Below are 11,564 nucleotides of genomic sequence, written 5' to 3'. Positions count from 1 at the left end.
AGACGTAGGGTGTGTGCGCGCGTTGCGGGAGGGGGGAGGAGGGGGAGGAGAGGAAATCACATCATTAGCTCCTAAAGGACAGGCGGGTGTCTGTCTACCTGCCCGCCCGCTTTGTACGTCTCTGGATAAGTCAATCTGGGTGATCACAAGCAAATCAGTAAGAATAACTAAAATAGTTTACCATGATGAAATTACCAATACCAGTTCCAGACAGAAAAAAAAAAAAAAAGATTTCTTTGAAAATACAAGATTGCCCACGACAAACCTAATGCAAGATCTGGGGTCTCCATAGCTGTCTGATTTACATATACAATGAGGAAAATCATTATGTAGCAGTCGAGTTTCAAGAAGTTTACTAACACAAACCAAATAGATCTCTGACACAGACTGTTGTCCCCTCATCTTCAGATAATCCTACCTTTAAGACCTCAAAATGTATATTGGATTCTGCTTATTATTATCAATTATGGAGAATAAATTAAGGTGAACACAAGATTGGTATAGTCAGGTCCGTAAATATTCTGTGTACCCTAACTTGGAAGTCATTTGGATTTGAGGTCTCAAGCAATGGGGCTTTGTTAATTTAAACCAACTCTGGCATCTCAGTAACACGGTCCTGCTTCAAACTGAGCTGTGGATAGAAGTGAATCGGTAAGATCAACGCAAACATTTTAAGGTTGGATTTATCTACAGTTTAGTTCTCGATAGGCTGGCCTACATTAGTTCATTTTATTTTCACAAATCCTGGAATGCAAGTTTGGAATTTGGGACAAGTGCATTCTGATGCAATATAACTTTTTTACTTCTCGTTGGAACATACTTCTGCCTGTCCCTTCCAAGGCTAAGTTCCTCACCACTCATGGAGAAAGGCAGAAATATATCTTTGTTAGGTATGCAGATTTGAACGCAGAACTCTCTCATGAGGCGTCATTAAAAAGTGAAGGAGTTTTGATCATTTTATATTTGATTTTTAAGAAGGTGTATTCATTAGACATTATCTTCTTTCTATTGCTATCGGTACTTTATATTTAGCAATCATACTTGATAAAAGAGAAAAAATTCAATATTTAAATTAAAATTTACTGTTCACTCTACAGTCCTGCAGTAACACGGGTTTTGATTAATAACAGAGTTTTTGGTCAAATCCGCTATTCCTAAATGACATAAACTTTGAATTCTAAGCTAGGCAAGGACACACCTTAAAAACTTGTCAAGCAACAATTTAATGCATTTTCATACTATATTCTAGTGTTGTGGGACACTCCTTTACGTTGTCTTTTGTACAAATTTACCCTTTACGGCCATTTAATTTCAAGCTGACATCATTATCATCCACATCCTCATTTCCATTCACTTCAGTTACTATTTATTTACAGTCACTGTTTCAGGCACAGCACTTCACATATGTATCTCCTTTAATCCACCAGCAATCCTGAGGGAGAGGTATTATTAACCCCATTTATAAATGAGGAAACTGAGGCTTATTGAAATTAAACTATTTAAGGTAACTAGGAAGTAACACATCAGGACTCAAACTCAAGGCTGATTTCAAACCTGTACTCTCTTAGCCACTGGACTTGCTGCCTCAGTATCAAGTGTGAAGGGAGTTACAGGGAAACCAGACTATACCCAAAATAGCTCAAGGGCTGCAATTACACCTCAATCAACATGCTGGAGTCTAAGCAAGTCCTATAATACCTCCAAGAAATGAGTAGTGAATAGAACTACTCATCTGAGTACGAGAGCAGACAAGTGAGAAAATATGGTCAATTACATACAGCTGCCAATAAAATAAACATTTCTTTTTTTCCTTGTCTTTCCCTTTTATGGAACTGTTCCCTCTCTTATATCCCTAAAGCTTCTGTAATAGCTCTATGGATTTTTTTAAAAGCATTAGTTCCTTTCTATTTGTCCATCTGTGTTCCTCATCATCTCTACTATCCATAGCTACCTAACACAAAGCATTTAACACTATAGTAATAAATGCCCAGATCTAAAAAGTTCATAGACATGTGAGATTTATAAGTTTACAAACTATTTTTTGTGTTATACAGAATCAATGATATCAATGATGATGATAAAATAATACAGTATGTCATAATACCTGCAAAAGTTAATTCTAATTTTTCAACATTTCTATTTTCTTCTAGACTACTTGCTATTGGCCCCGTGATCCATGCTAATTCTCATTTCCTGACAGCCTGTCTCTTTGCCATTCTTTTGGTGTTATCATGTACATAAAAGCCTCTTGTACTCTCCAAACACCTACTGAAGAAGCTTGCTCGCTTGCAGTGACCCCAGACATCAGCAAAACTACCTATTAGCATTTCCTGATCAACAGTCAGAATGCTGTTCTAATAGGAAACATGCTTCAAGCCAACACGATGCCTGACCTAGGAACTGGGTCAGCTGCCATCATACGTCCCTAAAATCATTAGTGCTTTCATTTTTACAAATTAAATGCATGCTATTTAAAAGAATAGATAAATTAATTTTTAAAACTTTCAGTTGGAACTCTCACTCTTCAGCTGGCTCAAGCTTGTCTGTAGTGTCACATACGAGAACTGATGCTTCCCGGGTCATCAGAGATACTTTAGAGATCATTCTTTCGTTTTTCTTCGACTTCTTTTGTAACAAATCATTCATGATCCTTCACCCTTCGCACTTGACTATCACTTTTCCTCTAAACTCTGCCTTGCATCTTTTTGGACACTCACTTCAACTTTCAACTGTGGCTTCATATAGGTTAAGGATTATTTCCATATGACAGAAAAATAAGAATAATAGAGATATGGGACTGAAATTTCTATTTCACACTTTTAAAAAGGTATGCACTCCTCACATGAAACATCAGCATCAGTATTCTCACAACTTTGTAAACTCTTTCTCCCTGTTTTGTTTACAATCATAATAGGGATAATTTTGGAAAATTAATTGCAGAAAATATTAATCTCTACGTAAGGACTTAATAAAATGCAATTTTTAATGTATGCAGTTTGTAATGAAGTCCATTCCATGAACCACATAACAGATGAAGCTAGGTTCAACCAACACTTGAGGTAAGAAACAAGTATCTAAAATTCCACAGGGGACGCAAGAGGGAGGAGATATGGGGATATATGTATATGTATAGCTGATTCACTTTGTTATACAGCAGAAACTAACACACCATTGTAAAGCAATTATACTCCAATAAAGATGTAAAAAATAAGTAAATAAATAAAATTCCACAGGGAACTGGATCCTATGAGAATACCACTTTTAAGAATTAAAGATACAGAATAGACAGGGTCCATTTGTTCACTCTGAAACCATTTTACTTTATTATATTAAGGGAAAATTTAGATGTGCAAAGCAATGCAGATGCCAAAATATGCTTTTAAACTATTTTTGGCTGAATTTGCCTCTCTCAGATCTTCTGATCTTAACATAAATACTTATGTGGGAAAAGTAATGGATAAAAATAAATAAAATACATCTTAAATCATTAACCTGTAGACAATATTGGATAGGAAAAAGAAAGAACATTATGAAGCATGAAAATACATATCATGAAATTATTCCTGAATGTGAGGGTTGGAAGACTCTGGAGGCCTGAAATCTACTCGTAAGGGAAACTCTGGAAGAGGAGAAAAAGCACTCCTCTACTTGAAATGGGTAAACTACAGTCTGATTCTGAGGCACGGAAACTGAATTGAATGAGACACTGAGGTTTCTTTCATGGCCCACTGATTTAGATAATGATAGTAGTAAAAAATATATTAGTGAAGATCATTTAATACTGCAAAAGGGTAATAAACAGATCTGGGCAGGAATTCAGCAATAAATACGCATAGATGTTAGTCTAAATACATTTTTAAATACAGTGTTTTTCTATTAAACTGACAGTACATGAACAGCTTGTTCACTTGATAGTCACATGTTATAAAGGCATGGTTATATAACTTTAAAATACACTTAAAAATGATTAAGCTTATGTTTTCTACGTACAGTGGATAAAAGTTTTATTAGACTGTAGAGCGCCATTTCATGGAAATTAAGATGAACGTATGTTTTACACAAGATATTTTGCCATGAACCTATACATAAAATATATAAATGTCACATGATATAGAGAAACAAGACTCATGATCTTCACATTTACAGGAATTTATAAAATCTTCTCTGAAGGAAATGTGTTACAATTCAGTCAAACTTCTCATCTTGAAAGTAATCCGCAAAATTGAGATATTCTTGAAGTTGACCGTATTTCTGTGTATACAATAAAAAAGCTAGTTATTTTACTCAAAGCAGTGAAGATAAACTAGGCCTTTTCAATCTACAGACACAAATAGGAACAAGTTAATCTCATGGTAATTGTGAACAAAAATCTTATTATGAACAGGGACTCAATTTCAAATAAGCATTTCTAATTCATATAAAGCATTGGAAAGAGATCAAAATGAACATTATTATTAATTTCATAACTTTCTTATAAATTATAAGTTTTCTATTATCATATTTATAGTAGAAATATAACAACTTCAATAACTTATTCGACAAAAATTTGCTGAACACGTAACACATATCAAATACTCTGCTAATGACTGTCTAGGTATTAAAAAAATTGCTTTCCCTGCCCCTAAGGAGAACAGAGTTCACCAATGACAACAAGTAACAAGTGCCATAAAGAAGTATAGACACTGTTATGCGGGTTCAGAAGAGAGGTTATGGTTAGCTGAGATGACCAGGAAACAGCGGCATTTAAGCTGTCCTGGGGAAAAAGATTTGGTAGGCAACGATTTGGTGGAGAGTTTTCTCTAGGAGACAGAAGTCCATACAACAGTGACAAGACAAGAAAGCACGGGATTTGACTACAATCTGAGGTTTTGTAGGGGAATTGAGAGAGATAAGACTGAACCAAAGAGGTAGTATGAAATGCTAGGTTACAGAGTTTAGCAATAATGTAACAGGCGATGGAAAGCTGCCAAAGGTGTTAGGGCAGGAAATTGACACTATCTGAGGTGTATTTTTTGGGGAAAAAAAAGGTGAAACATCTAGTCTAGAATGGTTTGGCAACTAGTTACGAGTCTACTGTAATAATTTAGGTAACGAGGGCCTGCATTTGAGTGACAGCAATGAAGGTGGAGAGTAAAGACCAGGGCAGGACAAGAGAAGAGAGGAATTGGGATGATTTGGAGATTTCAAGGTTGACAGAGTTCAGAGTGCTTCCTTCAGCTGAGGAGATGAACTGACCTAATGGTTTCTTAACTCTACTTATGAGCTCTGGTTTTACTCCCAGTAAAGTGAGTGAGGATCCTGATAACTCTGACGCTTGTGGTGATAGGAACTGAAACTTGATACTTCTATGGACATACTTTCTTCACTTCCTGGTGTTATGTATTCACCACCCCAACCCAACAATCCTGTCTTCAACTTCCCTGGAAACCCCATCATCATAGGCACTCTCTTCTTAAAGAAAAAACATTTGATAGAATTTGCCAGTGCATATGATACTATGTTCTTCAGCTCTAATTTAGAACGAGACACATATTACTATTATGTTTATTATATATTTTCATTTTATTATAATTTTGCATTATAATTTTCTTATCATTTGTTCTTTTCTTACACTTGAATTGCTCCTACCCTTTTAATATCATTAGTTAAAAACAGATCTCCTAGTTCAACTGTTAGGAGGAAGAATAAGAAGAATGAAGTTAGTCTAGTTCGCAGGTCTTGGGAAGAAATGCTGAGATATCCCGAGATAATGGAAGAAAAATGCTCAGAGGAAGAAGAGTCAGGTAAGGAAAAAAGCAAGGTGTGAAACACAAGCTGGGGGAGGAAAGACAGGAACAGATAGTTTGTGTAAGGTAAAAGAAGGGGTTCACATAATAATTGAGAGCTAAGAGCAGAAACAGCCATGGATGTGGCCACTCAAGCATAATAGCACTGAGCCCAGGCATTCTAAAGGGTTAGAAGAACTGTGGCCAAGAAGAAGTCATGCATCACAAGAACACATGTAGTGCTATTACTCAAAGACACATACACACACACACTGAGGGGGAGGCAGAGTGATGTTGAGAAATGTCAGGGTACTTGATAAATCCTGAAGTTTAATCACAGCACAAAAAGCTGCATATGGGTTTATATTGGCTAATAAACTTCTTTGGTTTCTAGGAAATCTTTTGAGAAAGTCTACAGACAATTTTTTTTAAAGTAGGAGGGATCTCAAAAAGAAAATTAAGTTCTTTGGTATTTTATGTGAAAAAAAATGTGCACATTGTCCTAAACATGCACCATCTTGAAATACCTTCAGTGCCCAATGCTAAGTGTTATTCTTTAAGCATAATGTGATACTTGGCTTTCTTTTCTTAAGAATATTTTTTTATTCCAGGTCCCTTCTGTTGTCATAGACCTTGTTAAGCTTTCTCTAAGGTATGTGATTTGGAAATGCTTTTACTTTTTTCTGCAAGAAGTTTAATGTTCTTCCCTATATACAAAATTATTATATAATATATGTAATGCACAGTGATTTTGCTACACCTAGTACATAATTTTTTTAAAAAATGTAGTGTTCCAATAGGTCTTTCAACTCCAGTAGAAGTTTGGCAACACTTAAATGCATCAATAAAAGCACTTAAGAATTTAATGCCATTAAGGAAAATGAAGTTGGGACTTACTGGGTAAGTGATGGCTCTTCCCCAAGGCAAATGAAAAAGCACAGAGAAGGATAAGGAGGAAAGAATTGGGAGTGAGAGAAGTGGAAGCAAAGTAAAAGATAAAAAGCTGAAGAGAGAAAAATGAGAACAAGACAACTTAAGGGTCAAGATGTGGGGGGCAGGCAAGGAGATCACTGGGTGGTGGTTTGTGGTGGGCGGATAATTGTCAAAAGGGAAACCAATCTTGATGTCATTCACCAGCCCAGGAGACCTCTGTGGAACTTGTAATGTCCTAAGAAGTTCCTGTTTTGTTGTTCTCATTTTCTTTCCCTTTGCTCGTAAGTTTATTCTCTAAGCTCTCTTTTTATTTTTCTCTTTTACAAATTTCCCTATGACGTAAATAACGCAGGCAATGGATCTCAAGTCAGCCTTTTTTTTTTTTTTTTAAGATTAAATATACTGTTGATCTGAGTTGCCTGAAAATCTCTTATCTGTTCTCTCTTATACAGTCATGTAACTAGACTTGTTTTAGAAGATTGCAATCATTTTAGCATTCTTTCCATGCACCGTAACAATTCTAAAAGCTCTGTGAGCAGACCAGAGCTTATGAGCTGCCAGCAGATCTTCGGGAATCCAGTGCACTCTTCAAAACCCCCACTTTATCCCTGGTATCAACTTTAGTGATCAACAGGATATGGGGGAATCAAAATCAGTGCCGTGGCCTGAAACCTCTGCATTCCCCTTGATCTTCAGTTACAGTGCTCACTGCTCAGTCCCATGTCCTCAAGAAGAGGATGTGGGTGGTATTAGAACTGGCAGCCGAGATCCTTTCCTCAGATTGGCACCAGGTGCTTCTTCTCTCTCAGGTCACAAGAACTGTTCTAAAGATAGGAAGCAGACAAGCAGAGGTGAGTCCTATACTTTGTCAAAGAAAATAAGGGGACTTAATATATATGTAAGGAAAACCACATACGTAAAACTGAAAGGACAGAGGTCCTTCATTAAAGGACAGTATCATTGCTGATTAAAATTTATCTGATGAGCTGAGTGAATGCTTAGAACATCAGGGCACCTATTCAGGGTAGGACAATGATAAGCATGAAAGGAATGGGTGGAAGAAGAGAAAATACAAAGACAGGGAGAGAAAGAAAGGTTCTCTTTTAAATTTTACTGTCTTCTATTCTCATAATTTGTATCCTTTTGCTGATCAAAATTAGGCTCCAGAACCTACTGAATGAAATGGTTCTTCTATATTCACCTTACCTCCTTAATCCAGCCACTTTCTTTTGACTGATTGAAAATTCTCTCCACTGCTTCTTTAACCTGTTCATCTTCAACCTCTTCTGTCTTTGCAATGGAGCAACATTCCTCGTACAGCTTGAATTTAAAATGTTTCAGATTATGGTAAATTCTGGTACGATTAGCACAAATTCTGCCAACAGTAAACACCTAAAGGAAGAAATAAACATCATCTGCTATATGAAGTGAAGATATAGTAATGAATGTACAGCCTTTCTGGTTTTCAGATTTTCTTTAAAAGTAGAATCCAAGAAATGCTTAATTTTTTTATTTTATTTTATACAATGATTCCTTTACCTTCTTTATTTAAACAACCCAGTTAATAAAAACTGAGCAACTGCTATGTTTCAAGTGTTGAGCTAAGCACTGGAGATACAGAAGTGAAATATGTACCACCTGTATCAGGGGAATTTACAGCCCTGGGAGAAAAACAAATGATTACAAGACAATGTGCCAAATGCTATGCCCGGGATGCAATCAAGGTACAGAGAAGGGACAATTAGCCCAATCCAGAAAGGAGAAGAATCCTCAACTAGGTGATGCATGAACTAAGTCTTTAAAACACAGAGTCAGCCAAGGTTGGGAAGGAGGAGAAAAATGGCTTATAAGGAAAAGGACAGCCACACCCAAAAGCAAGAAAAGCATGCAAGCTATTGTATATACAGTTACTGAGGTAAAAATGCCTGGATTATGATAATTTTCTAGCTTATAAACAACATGTAAACTGAAACTCTCATACCAACATTAAAAATTGGTAGTTTTTAACTAAATACTTCTTTTCTAAAATATTCTGCGAAGTAAAAAATAACTTTGTGTTTTGTCCTATTTGTTTCCTGAATTAATGAGTCTGATATAACACATTAGTATTTTATTGTTAGAAAACTACAAAAATTTTGATTTCTATGTTTATATGGACTTCTGGGATTCTATGATTAAGAATACTATTCTTGTGAAGTCAACCACCCATTCTCTTTCAGAATGTTTGTTTTTTTTTAAAACTTTGGGTTTATTTATTTATTTATTTATTTATTTATTTATTTATGGCTGCGTTGGGTCCTCGTTTCTGTGCGAGGGCTTTCTCTAGTTGCGGCAAGCGGGGGCCACTCTTCATCGCGGTGCGCGGGCCTCTCACTGTCGTGGCCTCTCCTGTTGTGGGGCACAGGCTCCAGACACGCAGGCTCAGTAGCTGTGGCCCACAGGCCCAGCCGCTCCGCGGCATGTGGGATCCTCCCAGACCAGTGACCGAACCTGTGTCCCCTGCATTGGCAGGCAGACCCTCAACCACTGCGCCACCAGGGAAGCCCCAGAATGTTTTGAATGTATACTTCGTTATACACACCTATAGCTAAAATAGGAAAACAGTATCCCTGCACTGACCAAATTAAATATAATTGTACCTACATTATTTCACTCATTGTAGAAAACACATCAGAAAGGGCTCCAAACTTTATAACATGACCAATCTTAACCTCATGGAGTAACCTGAGGAAACAGACAAACTTCTTCCTAACTTACGTATTTGTCTCTGTGTCTACATGCATAATAGGTTATGCTTTCATGAATTCAGTACAAATGGCATAGTTACAATATTGATCTATGTAACTTGTCCTCTATCTGGCAAATAATAACTGTACCGTTTTCCTGAAGTCACACTGTAGGGATCACACAGGTGATGAGTTCAATACACAATACAAGAGTATAGTGATAAAGATGAATAAGAGTATACTGATAAAGATGAATGAAACTTAAATATGATCAGCAATAGTCAGGTTTGATACATCATCTTGTGAAGATGGTATCTGGGATACCTTACAACCTTTCTTAAAATCCCCAAAAGTTGAAGAAAATCATGTTCAGATTTCTGTTCATGTTCTGGGAAAATCTGTTTTTCAGATCATCAGACACAATCAGGTATTATTGTTCATTGCTTGCTCACTCTAAGTATCATTCCTATTGTAACATTATCATCAAACTAGTCGTATAAATTACAGTTCACTTGCCAGTACCTCCCACTTTGAGTAAAAAGATACCACAACAGTTGCAGTGGACACTAGGGCTAGTCTCTCCATTTCTGCCATTAGAATATATGTGGGAGAAGTCTCCTATGGTTGTTCTGGAAGAATAATGTAATTTTTTTACTTCTATCGCATTGTATTCGATATTTCCACAAAACAAGAGGAATTTATCTATATAGAATTTTTAAGTTGGGACAAAAGGGAAGGAGAGGTGTTTAAAAATCTCTAATTTTTTTCTGTATGAAATAAAAATATCCACTGAGAATATTAAACATTATAATTTACTCCTTTCCATTTCTAATTCCTACCCTCTTGGTGTCTACCTTACACTTATGGAGGTCAATAAACCCCAAATTACCTTTAGAATATTCTCATACTATTTTTTTCCCAAATGTGATCACATTTTATATGGAAGAGCCTAAACCACTGTTAGTAAGGCTTCATAGAAAACAGTAAATGTAAACAGTAAATGTATATAGTAGTTGCATGCACTGCAAGTGGATCTCTCCTTTCACCCCACCCCTGTTTCAGTGTATTGTTATAGCCCACTATACCTTATGAATTAATGTATACAGTACAACACAGCTTACATTGTAGCATGCTATTTATATGAAGTACTAAAAACAAGTAAAATGAATCTATGCTGTTAGAATAGTGTCCTTAAATGTCCAGAAATGTATTCAGAGAGTACTTTTTGTTAACTAATTGCATTTCTAAACATTAAGGACACTATTCTAGGGAACTCCCTGGTGGTCCAGTGGTTAGGACTCGGCACTTTCACTGCTGAGGGCCCAAGTTCAATCCCTGGTCAGGGAACTAAGATCCCACAAGCTGTGCGGCACAGCCAAAAAAAAATAAAAAAATAAGGACATTAGCCTAACGAGATAGACAGTATTAAAAAACTTGCCAGAGAGAGAGAGAAATGATAAGTTCTGTGGTGATTATCTTAAAGCAGATAAGCAAAGTGACATATAAATGATTACTAATCCACTGTGCAGGGTTAGCAGAGTTCTATGAACTGATAAATCTGAAGGTAACTATCTCAGTTACCAGTGTGAACTAAGGTACCCTACATATCCAAAGATATAATTGGAAACAAAGGTAAAAACTGTCAGCAAATTTTCCTAAAGCAGGATGGTGAATGCAAGGCAACAGAAATAATCTGATTTGTAATTTATTAGATACAGCATGTGGAAGTGTAAATTAACACTGTTTAACAAATTAAAGCAAGGAAATATAATGAAACATGCATTTCGCGCATCTGTAATATCCAGCTCACTGTAGGTAGCTTTTCGAGGTATTTCTCTAGGCCCTCAAATGCAGAGGAGCAGCCAGCTTCTTAAGGAAATTAAAACATGGAGAAAAAAGAAAAAAGATCCTCAAGGAAAGAGGAAGGATGGGAAGAAGTTTGGTTTTTGTTCCTAGGTCTCTAGGAACATTTAGTGCAATAGACTGAGTCAAGGGATTCTCTTTCCTCTTGGCCTGTTCTTTGCGTGGACGCATTACACCTTGCCACTTGCCTCAAAATTACTGCCTCTTCCCACTGGTTCTTAAGCATCTTGAGGAGTCTGGACAGACTCTGGGCAAAACTGAAAAACTGACTGTTTTC

At 36.5% G+C, this 11,564-nt stretch overlaps 1 protein-coding gene across 9 annotated transcripts in view; it reads right to left on the bottom strand.

Annotated features, from left to right (window-relative positions):
- Nucleotides 1-3,323: 3,323 nt before the first annotated feature.
- The window catches only part of CCDC82 (coiled-coil domain containing 82), a 29,593-nt gene continuing 21,352 nt past the window's right edge, over nt 3,324-11,564 (bottom strand). For 8 of the 9 annotated variants that reach the window (XM_068554944.1, XM_068554951.1, XM_068554945.1 and 5 more), the window contains 2 exons: nt 7,905-8,090; nt 3,324-4,251 (listed from right to left, as the gene is read on the bottom strand). In XM_068554944.1, the coding sequence (XP_068411045.1) occupies nt 4,186-4,251; nt 7,905-8,090 (252 nt within the window). In that variant the 3' untranslated portion in view covers nt 3,324-4,185. Of the gene's footprint in view, nt 4,252-4,538; nt 7,523-7,904; nt 8,091-11,564 lie in introns of those variants that run through there. The other variant, XM_068554952.1, reaches the window with a different exon arrangement.

This window comes from Eschrichtius robustus, chromosome 11 (genome assembly GCF_028021215.1).
Source record: "Eschrichtius robustus isolate mEscRob2 chromosome 11, mEscRob2.pri, whole genome shotgun sequence".
In the NCBI taxonomy this organism is placed as follows: Eukaryota; Metazoa; Chordata; class Mammalia; order Artiodactyla; family Eschrichtiidae; genus Eschrichtius; species Eschrichtius robustus.
The sequence above is the reverse complement of the archived record's forward strand: the minus strand, read 5'-3'. Positions and strand labels throughout refer to the sequence as shown.